Source organism: Alligator mississippiensis, chromosome 1 (assembly GCF_030867095.1).
Source record: "Alligator mississippiensis isolate rAllMis1 chromosome 1, rAllMis1, whole genome shotgun sequence".
NCBI lineage: Eukaryota > Metazoa > Chordata > Crocodylia > Alligatoridae > Alligator > Alligator mississippiensis.
The window spans coordinates 319,466,863-319,484,484 of NC_081824.1; the positions used below are offsets into that span (position 1 = coordinate 319,466,863).

Genomic DNA, 17,622 nt, shown 5'->3' on the forward strand with positions numbered 1-17,622 from the left:
CCCCTGTAGAGCCCATCTGTGCCAGCCTGTCTGCCTAAACTGCAGCTTGCAAGCAAAATCTTCCCTCTAGAAGAGTTTTTAACTCCTTAGTCTTTTGATATCTAGCTACAAGCCAGGTAAAACAAAGTTTACAGTATATTGTACACTGAAATCCTTATTTTCTTACATAAGTATACACCTTACCCTTCATTGAACAAGCTTTAGATGAAGTGCCTACACTGATATTTTGAAGCATGGGGATGCGTATACACAAGATGCAGAGGCTGGCTGGAGCGCAGTAACCAGGCTTGATTAATAGAGTCTGCTCTGATGTGCTACAGAGCATCGGAGCAGCCTCTTGGCTCATGTACAGGCACCTTTGGATCTTCCATTGACCTGGTCACAGTGTTCTTATCATCATTCTCTATCAGTATTCATAGATTAATACATAGTATACATAATTATACGTACATTTCAATCCCACTACACACACACACTATATAGATATAGATATCTATATCTCACCCACTTTATTTGGTTGGTTGCCCTGCAGCACTTAACTACACCAATAAGTCAAGAACTATTTAAAAATATTTCTCCAATGCCATTTTGACTGTCCAGATGCATGAATGCATAACCATTACACATAATCAGAATGAGGATCTAATATTGGATATTTAGGAGAAGAGTGGAAATGGGTGGGCTGTGGAGGACAGAAGTTGAGATGAACTGACAAGGAAACTGTAGCCCAGGTATAAGTAGTTACTCTGCTGCCTAATAAAAGCAGTTTCTATTATCTTTCCTGCAGAAGGGGTCTGAGTTATCCTTTGAGTTTATAGGGTAATATATATATATATACCTACTTTTCATTATAGGGTAAATATAATTTAGACAGAATCCCATTTTTGACCAGTCCCTTTTATCAAAAAGGTTCTTTTTTGGTTCATACCGAGTACTGAGTACCTTCCTCACTGAAGGACAATTAGCAATTGTGCAATGCTAGCACAATCTGTGCTTAGACTAAATCCAGTTTATCGTTGCTGGCTCCAGCTGTGACTTGCTATCCCCTGGTTTTCTAATGGAAATGAGCAGTAGGCTTGAGCTGAGGGAGAAGTTGGTGGCAAAATGAGATATGTGCTAGCCAAACAAAATACAAAAACAGGTGGAAAAATAGAAGAAAAAGTAAAGCTGAAAGCCTAAAAAAGTTGATTACTCTGTCCTCTGCAGCACCTGCACAGAAAGGCAGTTTCCCCACCTGTACTGATCTTTTACACTTCTATCCCACCTGCAGGGGGGGTTCTGATGTCAGGGCATGTTCCCAAAACTAAGCCTAGACAGAGCAAAACACAGATTTCCCTTGACTATTTTATTAGACCAAACATAAAAATTCCTGGAGCTTAAGTCACCTATGACTTACTGTCTTTACCCGAATCCAAGATGGGTGAATTCAAGGTGACCCTCTCCCTCCCCCCCCAAGTAATTAGATTCTAGATATGGAAAATTTGTTTATATCTAGAATCTTATTTTTTGAGGGAGGTCTTAAATTTTTCAACCCTCCCCACTGCATTGGGGAAAGCAGCAGCAGGGGGACAGAGGTGTGGGGAGTCAAGTGGCTTGACCCCCCTTTACCACTTGCCCCCCCCCACTTCCACCTGCACCCTCAATGCCTGGCCCCCACTTGGCCCCTCCCACCTGCCTCCCCCATGCTTGTAGCCCCTGAACCCTGTCCCTCCCCACAGTGCCTGCAACCCCTGGTACCTGTTCTCTGCCCCTGCCACTTGCCTCCCTGGTATCTGGCCTCTGCTCTACCTCCCTCCCTGTACCACCACTGCTTACTTTCCTGGCTTGAAGGGAAGGAAGAGTGCACACATCCACTATCCTGAAGTGACAGATCTGGGGATGTGGTATGGGGGGAATTGAGGCACCCTGTTATGGGGAAAGGAAATGGTGTAGTTCATAGTATTACTGAGATGGGGTGAAAATGAGAAGTGGGTGGCAGGAAAGGGAATATGAAAAGGCACCAAGTCTTTTTCATGAGGTAAAGGGTTGGGAGAAGTTGTAGAAATCATTGCCAGAACAGAGGAAAGGAAGGGTGGCACACAGGGTGAAATGGAGGGATGCAGGGAGCTCCTGTCACATGGTCTGAGTGCAGCTTTTGGCAAATTCTTCCCCCCCTTCGTCCCCCCGATAAAAAATAAATAAATAAATAAATAAATAAATAAAAAATCAGTGCATTTATAACCGAAATAAAAATGTCCTAGCCCAGCAGCCCTTCTGGATGAGAAAACTGTAATGACTGCTTAGCCCAGAAGGGCAACGTATGACTGAAGTGGCCTGCGTAGAGATGCTACAAAAGCCCAGTTAGAGCTGGTGAGAAGTGAACCAAATACAAGTACCTTGTGTTGTAAATGCTGCTTATGGTTTCTTAACACTGGTGAGATCAGAAATCTGGGGGTCCAAGTACAAGTTTATTTTGTTATACATGAGAATATTTATCAAATCTTCTCTTACAGGTCGTTCACCTTTTGTCGTCTTAGGTGCAGACGGAAGTGAAAATTTTCACCCAGTCTGGCCAAACAGAAGTGCGTGGCTGCAAACAGCTTTAAAAATGCTCAATCGGGTGAAAATCTGACCCCCACATTGCATGCGGTGTCAGATAGAAGTATTTCAAAATGTAACATCTTTTGTAACTTGTCTGCTGAGCTCCCAACCTGTCACTGTTTTCAGAATGGGAGGGGAGAAAGGGAGCAGAGGGAGTTCATTCTGAGGGGTTTAAAGCCCCCCACCCCCAGAGGTTGGGGTGGGTGTATTGAATCCCCTCTTCCCCCTGCCCCTCCCTGAGGTGGGGGGGGCTCCATTTCACCCACCTCACCCTTCAGCAGCAGCTGGGGAGCCGCAAGAATGAGCTCTCTCTGCTGCCTTTCCCCACTTCCATTCTGGAATAGTGAGCCCTGGCAGAGAGCCCTGGCCACTTCTATGGGAACCTGGCTGCAGGCTCTCAGCTGGCAGCTAGATTTCTCTCCCCCTTGGAACCAATACTGAACTTTTGTTTGGTCCGGGGTAATGTTGTAACTTAGAGTGCTTTGCTGGGTGCTGCACTTCTGTCTGCACCCTTTAACTCTTATCTTGATTTTTTTTGGATTACCACAGACCCTGGTTTTAAAACTGAGCCTGTGTTTTATCTTTTTTTTTTTTTTTTTTTTATGCCCCCGTGGAAAAATGTCTGTTTTCTCCAGATGGCTCTCTTGTACAATATTCTTCACAGCTTGTGTCCCATTTGTAAAAATGTGAAAGATGTCTTCATTCCCATTTCCCTTGTCTCGTTCTTTATATCAAGGAAAGGATCATTATTTTTGTGGGTGCCTGAACCTACCTGAAAAATTGATGCTAACATTTGTAGGTACGCTAAGGAAATTCTGGCTACGTCTGACTATTCTGGCAGTTGCTGTTTCTCTAACAGCAACTGTTTTTCTTGAAAGTTTGGGTTGAATTCAACTCCCTTAGAAATTCACATCACTTTGACATGCTTTTATCTCATATCCCAGGCCAATGGGGGCCAACTTTTTTGGCAGGCATGCCACAGATTAGCCTATCAATATTTCTGAGGGCCTCTCGGATCCCCTTTCCCTGCCCATTCTGCTGATCTCCTTTCTGCTCTCAGCCCTGTGCTTCCTGACCTGTCTACAATTCTGCTTTCTACTTTCTGCTCTGTGTTCTCTGCCCAGTCTGCTGCTCAAGTTTCTGCTTCATCCTCTACCTGCTAGCATGTTCCTTATCCCTTCCCTGATCTGCTGCATGCCACACACAGGCCCCATTTACATGTTACACTTAAGGTATGATTAACCAGTTAATTAGGGCTTAAGATGTGACCCAGTTACACGTTCAATCAGTTAATGGCATCCTAAAATAAGGAATAAACCACAAAGTTATTCCACAAAAAATGTCATAACTTTTTAGCTCATTTGTCTCATGCCATTGATTGAACATATGGCCAGGTGCTCTGCTGTGGCTGGGAGACTCATCAGTTGACAGGGCTCCCAGCCATAGGGGTGTGCCAACTGCTGCAAGCCCCACAGCTAAAGAGGCACCTGTGGGGCCAGGCTTCCATGTGCTGCCCTCACTGCAAGGGGTGTCTGGGATCACGGCATGGCTGGAAGTGTGATTATGTGGATCACACATCAATTCCTATCGCACCTTTACCTGAATACTGGTGAACAAGTTAAGAGGCTGTGACTTGGATGACTATGCAGTCCGGTGGGTGGCGAATTGGCTAGAGGGTCACACCCAGAGAGTCGTGGTGGATGGGTCAGTTTCGACCTGGGCAGTGGTGTGGGCAGTGGTGTGGACCTGGGTGTGGGCAGTGGGGTCCCGCAGGGCTCGGTCCTTGGACCGATACTCTTCAATGTCTTCATCAGCGACTTGGACGAGGGAGTGAAATGTACGCTGTCCAAGTTTGCAGATGACACAAAGCTGTGGGGAAAAGTGGACACGCTGGAGGGCAGGGAACAGCTGCAAGCAGACCTGGACAGGTTGGACAAGTGGGCAGAAAACAACAGAATGCAGTTCAACAAGGAGAAATGCAAAGTGCTGCACCTAGGGAGGAAAAATGTCCTGCACACCTACAGCCTAGGAAATGACCTGCTGGGTGGCACAGAGGTGGAAAGGGATCTTGGAGTCCTAGTGGACTCCAAGATGAACATGAGTCGACAGTGTGACGAAGCCATCAGAAAAGCCAATGGCACTTTATCGTGCATCAGCAGATGCATGACGAATAGGTCCAAGGAGGTGATACTTCCCCTCTATCGGGCGCTGGTCAGACCGCAGTTGGAGTACTGCACGCATTTCTGGGCGCCACACTTCAATAGGGATGCGGATAACCTGGAGAGGGTCCAGAGAAGGGCTACTCATATGGTTAAGGGCCTGCAGACCAAGCCCTACGAGGAGAGACTAGAGAACCTGGACCTTTTCAGCCTCTGCAAGAGGAGGTTGAGAGACGACCTTGTGGCTGCCTATAAGTTCATCACGGGGGCACAGAAGGGAATTGGTCAGTTTTTATTCACCTGGGCGCCCCCGGGGGTTACAAGAAATAATTACCACAAGCTAGCAGAGAGCAGATTTAGATTGGACATTAGGAAGAACTTCTTCACAGTTCGAGTGGCCAAGGTCTGGAACGGGCTCCCAAGGGAGGTGGTGCTCTCCCCTACCCTGGGGGTCTTCAAGAGGAGGTTAGATGAGCATCTAGCTGGGGTCATCTAGACCCAGCACTCTTTCCTGCCTATGCAGGGGGTCGGACTAGATGATCTGTTGAGTTCACTTCCGACCCTAACATTTATGAATCTATGAATATCTAGAAGGGCCCATAGAGACCACTTGTGGCACACATGCCTTAGGCTGGCCACCCCTGTCCCAAGCCCTGTCCTTTTTGTTTTATATTTTTACAGAGTCCAGAGCTCTTCAACATTTGTCTGTCTTGTTGGATGTGTTTTACCTCACCCTTTAACTTTTTCTTTCCTACAAAAAAATAACTTATTTTGTTTAATGCTAAGTTATTGTGGCCAGTAGTTAGGAGATTAGGCTAACGTTTAGGGTTAAACGTTTTAATTCTGCCACCGGCCTGCTTTATGACTGTGGCAGTCATTTAATTATACCCTGCTTTCAGGTTTCTCCACCAGTAAAGGGAGTCAGCATCCTCTTGCATGAAGTAATTCAACATCTGTAGATAAAGCTTTTTATAAGAAAGCAAATATGAGTCATCTATGCCCGTTGTATTTTGTTCCACTCATTTTACTAGAAAATAACTGATAATCCATCAAGTTAATTTAATTTGAAACTAAAATACAGTGCTATGCTAAATGGCAAGACATCTAGTTATTTGGGTAGTTTGTTGTCATTGCCATATTTAAATTAAAATATTAAACATTCTTTGTCTGTGGCCCCCCCCCCCTTCCCTGTTTTATTTAGCTTCTCTATAAACGTAGATTTAGTCTGGACAGTAGAACAGAATAGACAGTTTCTTGAAGACAAAATCTGATAACATGCTCAGGGGCTCTTGCAGAAGCATACTGTTGTAATGTTTGAGTTGGAGACATTGGAAGGTAATGAATATAGTATGTAAAATTATATCCATAGGAAGCTTTAAAAAGAGAAGAGAATAAAGTGCTTATTGGCTTTAGTAAAAGTTTATTTTTGGCAGAAGTATTAATGCACAGAATCATTTTATATGGAAATGCTGGTTAGTTTAAGTATACTTGTAGTGTATTGAGTTAAACCAAGGATGATTTTTGCCTTTTATGAACTGCTGGCATATTGATGATAGATTGCAAAAGTTCCTCAGAGAAAAAGATTGTCACATTGGCTCACTGAATGCTCTGTTGTTCACCTCCATGCACACAAAGATAAGAGACAACAAGCACAGAAGTACAATGAAATATGTAGATATGTTAAAGCCTTGCTGCTGGTGAAGCCCCAGGAGTTAAAGCATGACCAGATTGTCAAGAAAATTTGAAGTGAAATTGATTGGCTTTCTCTGGGGAGAATGTGGTCAATGAGTTCCAAGAGGTATTGGAGTAACCTGGGTCACCTTTATGTGTGGACTTGAGGACCCCTGGGGGTTTATGAAGTTTAGCAATCCCACCGTGGTGCACTATAGGAGAGCAGGTGTAGATCCATTTGCTTGGTTACATTGAAGCCCCTCTTGCATCAAAGAAAAATGGAAAAATTGAAAAGAGGCTGCCTGAAAAAGTGATTAATGCAGAGGTATCAAACTGGTTTGGCCCCATGGGCCAGATCCAAAAAACAGGCCTCCTTACATGGACAATCCAGACCAACATCCAGTAACGGGATAGTTGTTAGTTACATCAGGAAGTCAGGGAGATGAACACGCCCCATTGCTTACCTCCCACTACTAAAACGTGTCCCCAGTGGGCTCTGTACCCCAGATTTCATTGGCTAGCTCCACTCTCGAATTATTAGCCTCTCCAGGAGCTTTGTGGGCTGGAAAAGATACCTCTTCAGGTTGTACGTTTGACATCCCTGGCTTAATGCATGAAAATCCTGTATGGTGATTGGCTGTATAAACATGATTGATAGATGTCTATTCTAGGTTAATTAACACGATATACAAGCAATCTGTTCCTTTAAATGAATAAACTTAAAGAATGAGAAGTATTAAATAGAAAATATAACTGCCACATGCTTTGAGGAAACAGGAGAAGAACCGAAGGTGTTACCAAAAACCTTGGACTAACTATCTACTTCTGATATGCAGTTTGTAGTCATCAGGTTTGTTAACTAAGCTTAAATAGTGTAATTATTACAGGAACAAACTTTTCAGCTCTAGAGACCTTCATTCAAATTTAAATTAATACACAAAAATATTGGAAATATCAGGCTGGTAAACAAAAGATGTCAGATTATAAAAAAAACCCCAAAATGGCATAATTCAACACACTGAATACTATATTCTGTTCAAGTAGACAGTGCCCAGCAGTGTGAGGGTCACTGAACATCAGGAATGAGGTGTGGTGGAAGAGATTTGAGTAAAGGCCCTGCATACTGCTTGCCTGTGCTATGCATGACTAGCTAATATTTTAAATCCCTCACTGAGCACTGTAGTCCACTCAAAGGTTGGTTTTTTTGGTGGTGTTGTTTTTGTTTTTTTTAAAGGATCCATTAGCTAAGGACTGTCCTAGTTTATGAAGCGAGAGGTTGCTATCCAAGTGGGAAAGAGAAATATCTGTTGAAAATGTAAATGAAGCACTGAAAAACAAGGCATCCTGAGCACAGACTGCAATCCTAAAATAAGGGGGAAAGCAGGGGAAAGGAAAATACTTTGAGCACAAAGAGTTCAGAGAAACAGAGTGAAAGTAAAATGAATTGTTTAATTCCTATTTTTGTACATTTTGGGCACATTAAATGAGACAAAAGAATTGAGACAAGGAGAGAAACAAAAACACATGTATTGTTTTAATTGACAATGGTTAATTTATTCTCCAAGATAGCATGCTGTTTAACTAGCTCAGCATATATTCCATCTAAACAGATAGAATTGCTGAATAAGCTAAATAGAAAGCTCACAACAGCAAACTAATTAACTGAAAGACAGCCAAAAACTGGTGTCTGGTTTTCTTTTAATGACTGTTTGTTTTTTTCTCTCAAAAAACATCATAACTTGTAGACCTTATAACACAAGAAAACTCCTGGCAAAATACAGTAAAACCAAAGAGATGAAAAGGAAAGGAATATAGAAATCTTGAGAACTGATTTATTTTGTGGTGTTCATCTTTATAGCACGCAAGTGCTTTGCAAACATTGATAAATTTATCTTTATCTGACCCCTTTTCGTGAGGAGGTGGTGTTTTCTTCAGTACAGATAAAGGGGTACATTAATTTTGGGTACAAAACTCAAAATATTTACCGTCTGTTTTGTTTTTTTTCCCTTCAGAATATATTGGATTATAATACTTTGTTTAAAATACAGCTCCTACAGGCTTCATTTGCAGGTCTGACTGCTCAGCGCATTTGTAAATCAGTCCCTAAGGTGTCTCATGCTTGGTACCCAGAAAATGAGCAGCAAACAACTAATGACAATCTGTGAACATTTTAGTTTAAATGAATTGTCCAGTGTCTGAGAGGAACTCTGAAGCTGAGGCAAGAATAGAATCTAGTTTTCTAGGATGGCATGCTACCATAATTTAAAACTGTCCTTTCTCTTCCTGTAAGCCTTCATTTACTAAACACCTTTAAATATCAGGTACAAATGAAGTGATGTTCTGATAGATTCTTTCTCTAGGAAGCTTCCTACTATGGCAAAAGAATAGTATCTGATCAGATAATTAAAGACTGAATTGTAATGCATATGTGCAAAAGGGCCCAATTAAATTTAAATGGGAGACTTAACTCTGGCATTTCCTCACTTTTGAGTGCTTGACCCAGCAAACTTAATGTAAGATTTTTGGATCAAGTTTCCTATTTAAAAAACAAAATACACATTTCATCACATTGTATGATGACCCCAGTTTGAGTAGGTTCCATATCCTTAGACTCACACCACCATCTTCTACCACTTGAGCTAACTATGGATAAAAACAGACGTTGCCATGCACAGGTCAGTGTGGGTCCTGATGTGGAGGCACTGAATGCTGGGAAATCCCCAGGTCCCACACTGCCCTGTATCTTTTTGTTGGGACTTATGCCCACCCATGCCTATGTGTGAACCACAAGTTGCTACAGGTCCCCTGACATTCCCTGTTTACAGGGAGGTACCCTAAGATTTCTTGGGACATGTCTCTATAAGCTGGGAAGGCCGAGTAGGTGATCCCAAGGCCTTTCAGGGCTCAATCCTGCACAGGAATTCCTGAGATGCTCAGGATCAGCTCCCTCAAGCCTTTGGAGCACCTGTCCAGGGTGGCTGGAGAGTACAGGCAGCTCCAGGATGCCCATGCTCTCTTGGTACACAGCAAATAGAAGTCTGCTGCAATAAAGTGGCACTGTTTTATACTACTTTTCGTCATTTCACTAATATAGGCTAGAAACATCTATTTCCTCACCATTTATGCCTGCATAAAAAAATGTATGGTGGCACAAATGTAATGTCAGGTGATGCCCGTTTCTAGCCTGAATAATAATAAGCAACAGTTACCTGCAGTCTCTTAGATGTGAGACAGAGATGACACTTGCACTTTTTTCCAGTAGATTTCATAGCTGTTCCCTGACGTTACAGGACTCCTGGGTACAGTTCTAGATTATGGAATCTGTAGTAGTTATTGATTGTTTTGTCCTGTACCCCAAGTCTGTCCTTCTCCCTTCTTCTATTCAGCCTGTTGTGGTTCTTGTCCCCCTCCGGTACTGGATCTGTCTTCATCCTTATCCCATGGCATCTGCCCTCTCCCGCTTTGTACTCATAGCCCCACCTCTCCAGCAATGCTTTTGCTCTCCCCTTCCTGTTCCTACCATAGCCCTCTCTTCCCTTACTACTTCCACTCCCCTCTACATTCTTGCCTCCCAGTTTCTTCTTTCTTCTCCCAACTGCCTGCACACCAGAAGAGGAGGAACAACATTCCTGCTCTTGCACATTGTGGTCCCGCATCACAGCACTGCTAGTCAAGCAGTGCAACTTTAGGGAAAGTTCTCCTCAGCCTCCGCAGTCCAAAAAGGAAGCCTGCCCAGCACAAATGTATTGCCACGACCCCTAATTTGGGTCATCTGCAATGATTGGCCTTCCATACTACAGGCCTCTACTTCAAATTATTCAGAGGAATTCACCTGCCAAATTTTTGTTAGTTTCTGCTGAACTTGCGGGATTTGCAGCATATCAGAGATATAGAACTCAGTCATATTTGGTGATTTTTTTTATGGAGAAGGAAAAAAAGAACACTGTCTTCAGGACGAATTTCAACCTTCTTTCTAAATCCAGCCAAAAGATTAGAGCTCTTGCTGATATGGTTGTAAAAATTATTTTAACATGGGCAAAATATTTTTTTTTACTAATCTTATTTGCAGAAAAAGCAGGTAGTTTAATATTAAACCATTTAAAAAAAACAAAAGATTTTGGCTTGAGGCACACATCCTAGGTATAAAAGATTAACTGAAACAGTTAGCTCTAGAAAACTTATAAGCACTAAATACAGTCTATTTTCTCCAGCCACAATTTTAATAAAGCTCATTAAATCATTTTTTCCTATTTTACTTTTATTGTTTGTTATATGATATTGGTGTTAATTTTCTGTTCCATTTAGAAACAGCTTATGCTTCCTGCCCAATTCAGTTATTGATGTCATAATTCAGGGTCTTTATTGTCACCATCTTAGTTGCATGTTGTTCTGTTGCATACATTAGTTCATGCCATTCATGGACTACTGCAGTGCTAGATTTAAGCATATAAATAATCAATGACAGATGAACAGATATATAACCATTTTTAAACATACTTGTGCTGAAATCTAATTTTAAAGGTAGTTTGAATGTGTCAGGATCTTTCTGAAGATATTTTACCACCAGAGATTTGAAATGAAAAGCAAAAAAAGACTTTTAACTACCTAGAATACAAATCTAAAATTTAATGGAGTTGCATAACATTATTTTATTTCACCAAAATGAAAATGGAGAGGAATTAACATCATACGTAACAAAAGAACTGACTGGTTTAATTAATTTAATGAAATGGTGATATTTTGCTTTAAGCCCAGGCAGGCTTGGTTAAGAACTTACAATATGGGTTTTGTTCTTCCTTCATCATTCCACATCACAACAGGATGCAGGGTGATTATTGTAGTTTTCATTTAGGACAGCAGACCTTGAGTTCCAAAAAATTGCCATGCTCTAGGAGAAAGCCTGAAGGTTGTAGAAAACTATGGAACCACATGTACATATTGAATTTTATGTTTTATTTTAATGTCTTTTTAGGATTGCATTGATGTAGGCTGGTGGGAAGGAGAACTCAATGGCAGACGTGGAGTGTTTCCAGATAATTTTGTCAAGCTCCTATCCTCTGATTTTGAAAAAGAAGTAAGTGTAATTGTTTCCCTCTTTTACTTTATAATATGGAATCAAATTGGAGATGAAATTCTCCTCTAGATATGATTTATGTCATCACAAGGGATGACAAGGTCAAATGGTTCTAAACTCCTTCAAGTTTATGAAGAACTTCTTTACTGTCCAAGCCCCAAAGGCCTGGAACAGACTGCTTCCAGAGGTAGTGCAAGCACCTACTTTGGACTCCTTTAAGAGACATTTGGATGTTTATCTTGCTGGGAGCCTTTGACCCCAGCTGACTTCCTGCCCCTGGGGCAGGGGGCTGGACTTAATGATCTTCCGAGGTCCCTTCCAGCCCTAGTGTCTATGAAATCTATGAAATTTAAATATGATACATTTAGGATCATATGAATGTAGGGCTGAAAGGGACCTCACAAGGCCATCTAGTCCAGTCCCTTATTCAGTACAATAAAAAACCAAAAATGGTCAGGGAAACTAGAATTGCTGGATAACAAGAGCATTAGATTAGATTCAAAACTTGTGGAAGAGGTGATATTTTTTATTAGACCAACTAGATATTTGCAAACAAATTATTTTACTTATTTGCAAGCTTTTGGGCACACATGCCCTTCATCAGGCATAGGAGAGAGTAGAGATTGTAAAAGTTCTCCCAAGTAGAAATGAAAATTCGTATTAGATTGGATTAGATTCATCGTTTGAGGTCATATTGTATAGTTTCTTTGAGCTATTATGTTTGCTGGTAAACCCAGTCATCCTTCCTTTTTCTGCATTGTTCTTAGAGCCCTCTGTGCTTCATTCTAAATTTAAATGAGGCAGGGTGCCTGAACATTATGGTATATTTTGCCAAGTTTGATGGTGTAATGATTATTAGAATCATTAACATGCCTCCAATATGTTTGTGATAGAACATGAAACATTAGTCTACCACCTGCTTTAGACAGATGTCATCCTGACTTGCCAGCAGCCATTGTTTAGAGAGAGAATGAAAGATAAGGGTGAAATCCAAACTGGTTTGTCTGAGTGGAGGAAGCTTGTTTCATGATACATTCACTTGAACTGTCTTAGAATCCATTAAAAAAATTGAAAGGCTAAGAATATTTTTTTCTGCTGATGCTTATCTTAAAATAGGCACAGTTATTTATTTTCCAAACACTGTTTGGAAAGCCTGTCACAGTTTGAGACAACGTGGTCGACTCTTCCTCTGTGAGAAGACTATCCCATTATTTCAGAATAATTATGTAAGTCATCAGTGATAAAACCAAGAATCACTGACACTGTCTCAAGTACTGACAGTAAAATTGGATGCTGGAGGCAACAGATTAACTAACTTGAAAAGCTTGATATCACACATGCACCAGGCACACACCCCCATCCCCCCTCCACACCCCCAATGTAATAATTATTGATGATAAAGGTGAAATTACAGCTCTGGCAAGAGGAGAAAAAATATTTCACAGAGTAAAATGTCATCCCATATCAGAGTGGATACCTTGGCTTTTAGCCCCCTAATAACAAGGAAGTGATTTTCAGAAAAGGCAGAAACCTTGAAGCTTGAGCAACTTTAGTAAGGTTGAATTTTCAAATAAAAGAAAAATGTCTTTTCTTATTTAGCATGTCCATTGACAAAATTCCAGCACAAATGTGCTGTCCTTACAATCTAAAAATGAATAGTGTATTTAAAATTTAAATGTGGCTTGGCTGTTAGAAATATCATGAGCATAATTAATATAATAATATTGTAGATATTCAAACATACACACTTTTCTACTTCTTTTCTCAGGGCACGAAATTCTTTTGATTTCAGACATCTCCATTCAGCACCTTTAATTTTGTTGTTCTTGCCGTATATTCTTACCAACAAAGCCACAACATGCCTGTTTGCCTGTTTTATTTTGAAGAGCAGATTTTTTCTCTAGCCTTTCACTTTCTTCTTATTTTATATGAGGATTTTCAGAAAGATTTGTAGATATTCATCATTTCTCAAAAGCTTAAGCCATTCGAGCACTTAAATATGAAGTTAATTGTGTAAATTTAGGCATGTTTGATATTGTTTCTCTTTTCCTTAATTGACTTGCCACATCTTGAACAAGTCTGCAACATGTCTACCAATCCTGTGCTTTAACCTTCCTTCCTGTGTACTAGAGGTTTAAGTAAACTTCATATAGGGAGACCCAAAGGCACTCTGTTTTACTTCTCTTTACCCAGATATAGATTAATATAAAATAGATATATAATATAGATTAATATAAAATAGATGAGGATATATTTTAAATTAATTTCTTCACATAAGCTTCTTATATGTGTTTTCTTTATTATGTTAAACTCTGTTAGGAGATTCTGTCTGCTTGGATAAGATTTTCCTGTGTTCAGGTAAATCAAACTGAAAAATCCTTTATTAGATAGTATAGCTTATTTCCAGTGGAAGGAAGAAGAATGTAGAGAGTCAGCCTTCATGTGGGTTCTAAGTTTATAGAAATACTATATAAAAAAATCTGTTCTTATCCCTTATTCTGAAAATGCACATCTGTTCTTTTAAATACAGGTAGAGAAACTAGTCATACATGTGACTTATTGGAAGAAAAATTTAAAGAAGACAGGCATGTAGAGTGAAAAAAGGAGTCTTCAGAACAATCTATCATGTTTGAAGCTTCTTATAGCCTGTTGAATGGGATACAAATAATGGACACTCTGGAAACTCTTCTCAGCTGTTTCTAGATAGTAAAAATAAAAATGGGGGAGCATGTCTTTTGTTTCTCACTTCCTTTTCAGTATCTCCCCAGAATATGTTCATGACTGTATCCTATATTTGAAGGGACATGACTAGTGAATTAAATCATTTGTCTCTTGGATTTTGAAGCGAGGAAAAGACATGAGCTTGTAAAAAGAAAGTTGGTTCACTGAGATCAAAAAGTCTAAATTGTTTATAAGACCCTTTTAATGTGTTTGTAGATAAAACTTGAAGCATTCATATTATTTTTAATTCTTCTTTTCAGTCCTGTTTTAGTTCATGAGGACTATACAGGTGACCGGTGTTTTAGTAAAAAAAACAACCAAACCAAACCAAAAATTGATTTATACAATTCAATATAAATTGAAGAAACAAGTGATTGAGTGAGCCAATATAATGAATAACATATTTGCTAATTGTCAAAAATCACGTTGTCAAATGCTTTGTCACAAACCATAAACTAATGATGTTCAGCACAGAAGCACATTATTGTTTTTTAGAATCATCAGCTTCAAATGTGACCTTGAATTCAATTTTGCCTCTTGAACTGGAAGAGCACAGCACTGGTGTGTTTGATGTTACAGTCTGGGTGCTTTCTAGCACTAAATGCCAACATTTAAACTTCCATTCCAAGCCTTGTACCATCAATTGCAGTTTCAGTTTATCTGCAGCTCCTAATAAAGTGACCGTGCTCCATCAATGTTTATACCATAAAAGTAGCTGAAAGGCAAAGTCTTAAACTTCTAAGAGAATTGTAGGTTTATTTTATGCTAACAAATTGCCTTCAATGAAGCATCAAATTAGCAATTTACAGAAGTGATTCAGGTATTTCACCCTGGGTGTACTTATTCAGGACAGATTAAAACTTGTAAATTCTGCAAGTGGAGAGAGAAATGAAAATGTAAAGAAAGAGCTAACAATGAATACAAAATAGTTGGTCAGAAGGGGAAATAACCCAATAATGGTGGCAAATATCCATGCAAGGAAAATGAATTCCTACTTAATATTATTGATTCTGTTTCAAAAAAGAAAATCACAGCTGTCGTATATCCAAACTGCTGAATACGGCATCTGATATTCTGAATAAAATATAACAAAGGAGTCTCTGCATTTGCCCAGACACCAGAATTAGAGAGAGACAAGAACAAATCGGGTTCAGTCATTCTGAAGTCTTATGTAGGATTTACATAGGTTATTCCTTCAAAGAAGTGTAAGTAACAGGGCACTAAAGTGAAATGAGGACATACAAATAAATTATTTCATAGGCATCATCAGTTTTATGGCTTGTCAATGGAAAAAAGAGGGTTAATACATAGATTTAAAACAGCAAAGAGTAGTACTTTCCAAAAGAATTGAAGGTTTTAAAGGTACATGATATATTGTATGCTGGTAACACTACAAGTGCAGTCTTTATGAAAAACTGGGTAGAATTAATTTAAAAAACAAAAAACTGAACACACAAAAGGCAAAATCAAAAACAAAACAAAAAATGTTTCCAAAAAAAAAATAGCATTATTTCCATCCTTATCCAATATGATTAATGCCAAAGGTAGAGCTCAAAATAAGAAGAGAAGATTGGAATTGCCTACCTTCTGGAAAATCAAGTTGATAAAAAAAAAAAATCAGTTTGAGCACATTAATTTTGTGTGATCAGTTATTCCAGGTGTCTAATACGCTGTTTGCATGTGGATACTTTGCAACTTTCATGTTTTCTTGACGTAGGCTTTTTGTTGCATACCTTTTTTTTCATGTCGCTTTTTTGAAAATTAAGTCCCCTCATGTGGTAGCATGTTGACACCACAGGGTTCATTATCTGGGTTACAGCCTTGATATCAGTTGTACTGACTTTGCCATTTGAATTAATGATGAAAGTGACAACAAGTTGTCATCTTCTGTGTGGACTTTTACCCCATGGTCAGATTGGTACAGACGTGGCGGGTTTTGCCTTAGTCTGTAGCCTGGGAGGTGGTCCTCTTCCTTGGCTGTGTAGTTTTAGTAATGTTAGTCAAGGATTTGTATGGGATGTTTTGGATAGAGATAATCCTACTTCGGCCAGGGAGTTGGACTACATGACCTCTAGAGGCTCCTTCCAGCTCTACTTTTCTATGATTCTGCATGGACCAGTATGTGCATACCAGTGGATTTCTCAGTTATTTGCTGGTAACACTGATAGAGGCATAGAGAAATAAGGCTGGAAGGGATTTCCAGATGTCATCTAGTCCAACCCCCTGCCTGAGGCAGGATCATTCTTAGCCAAACCATCCTATACAAACCATAATCTAAACTCCGCATAAGACTATTGCCGACCCTAACAACACAGACCTAAATCCTGACCTGCCACAGGTAAAGCAGGGGAACCATGGCAGCCAATGTCCCACTTCTATGAAATGTTGTCAGTATATGCTTAAGAGATCCCAGGTAGAGGCTAAGCCCCCTACTGCAGATGAAGGCAAACCCCCACAGTCCATTCCAGTCTGACCACAGAGTAAAACTCCTTCCTGATCGCAAATATGGTGATTGGTCTGACCCTGAGTGGAGGGGCAAGACCCTCTAGCCAGGAACCTCTGGCTTTGGTCCCAGTAGGAGTATTGGCATATCCCAGTCAGAGTCCCCAAAGTTGGCTGTAGCCAAGCAACACCCAATACCTCTGAGAGAGGCTTCAAAACACCTCAAGACTTATAGTGGGGGGGAGGGCAGCCAGCAAGGTAAATACCCATAGTATAGTAGAATATAGGCATAAATACACCTAGATCGTTCCCAACCAGTGGCTCTGCAGTGATGGGGAGTCCACAACTTCCCTAAGCAGTCTATTCCACCACCTCACTATCCTGACAGTAAAGAAGTTTTTCCAGATATCCAGTCTAAACTCAGAAACCTTGGGTTCCATTTTCATCTGGAAGAGTGTATACTCCTACTCCAGTATTCAAAGACTCCCTAGTTGCCTACGCAGTCCCATCCTCTGGTTTTCCGTGCCAGTCCCAGCCACTCAGACAGTATCCCTCTGATATTGCACATTAGATGGCTTCCTCCTCCAGACAGGCTGTGCAGGGGGAATCACTGTTCTTTGTTTTAGAGTCTAATACAGATGTGTCTTTACAGAGTAATCCTTCTGGTCCCCAAAATCTTGGGTTTGGAGCACTCTGTGTCACTCTTGGGGATGGTGCATGTGCCATCTGGTCAAGACTAAGGACAGTGATAAATTTGGATGGTCTCTAAAGATAGAAATGTTGGACAGTTTTGTGTCTGGGTTCTGGCATATCTCTGAGTTTGTGCCAACTAAATTTTTAAAGGGGTGTAAGTTGGCCAATTTGGGTGCTTGTTCTCAGGTATAGCAAAGCATAGCCTTGACATTACAACCATTTCCTGTTCGATTTCAAACCAAAACAATAGGGATTCTGTGGCATTTCAAGCAAAAAATTCCA

The 17,622-nt window shown here is 40.4% G+C and overlaps 1 protein-coding gene across 12 annotated transcripts in view; it reads left to right on the forward strand.

Moving 5' to 3' along the window:
- SH3KBP1 (SH3 domain containing kinase binding protein 1) overlaps window positions 1-17,622 on the forward strand; it is a 361,711-nt gene that overhangs the window by 305,715 nt on the left and 38,374 nt on the right. For all 12 annotated transcript variants that reach the window (XM_059720873.1, XM_059720872.1, XM_059720874.1 and 9 more), the window contains one exon: window positions 11,383-11,484. In XM_059720873.1, the coding sequence (XP_059576856.1) occupies window positions 11,383-11,484 (102 nt within the window). The remainder of the gene's footprint in view (window positions 1-11,382; window positions 11,485-17,622) is intronic.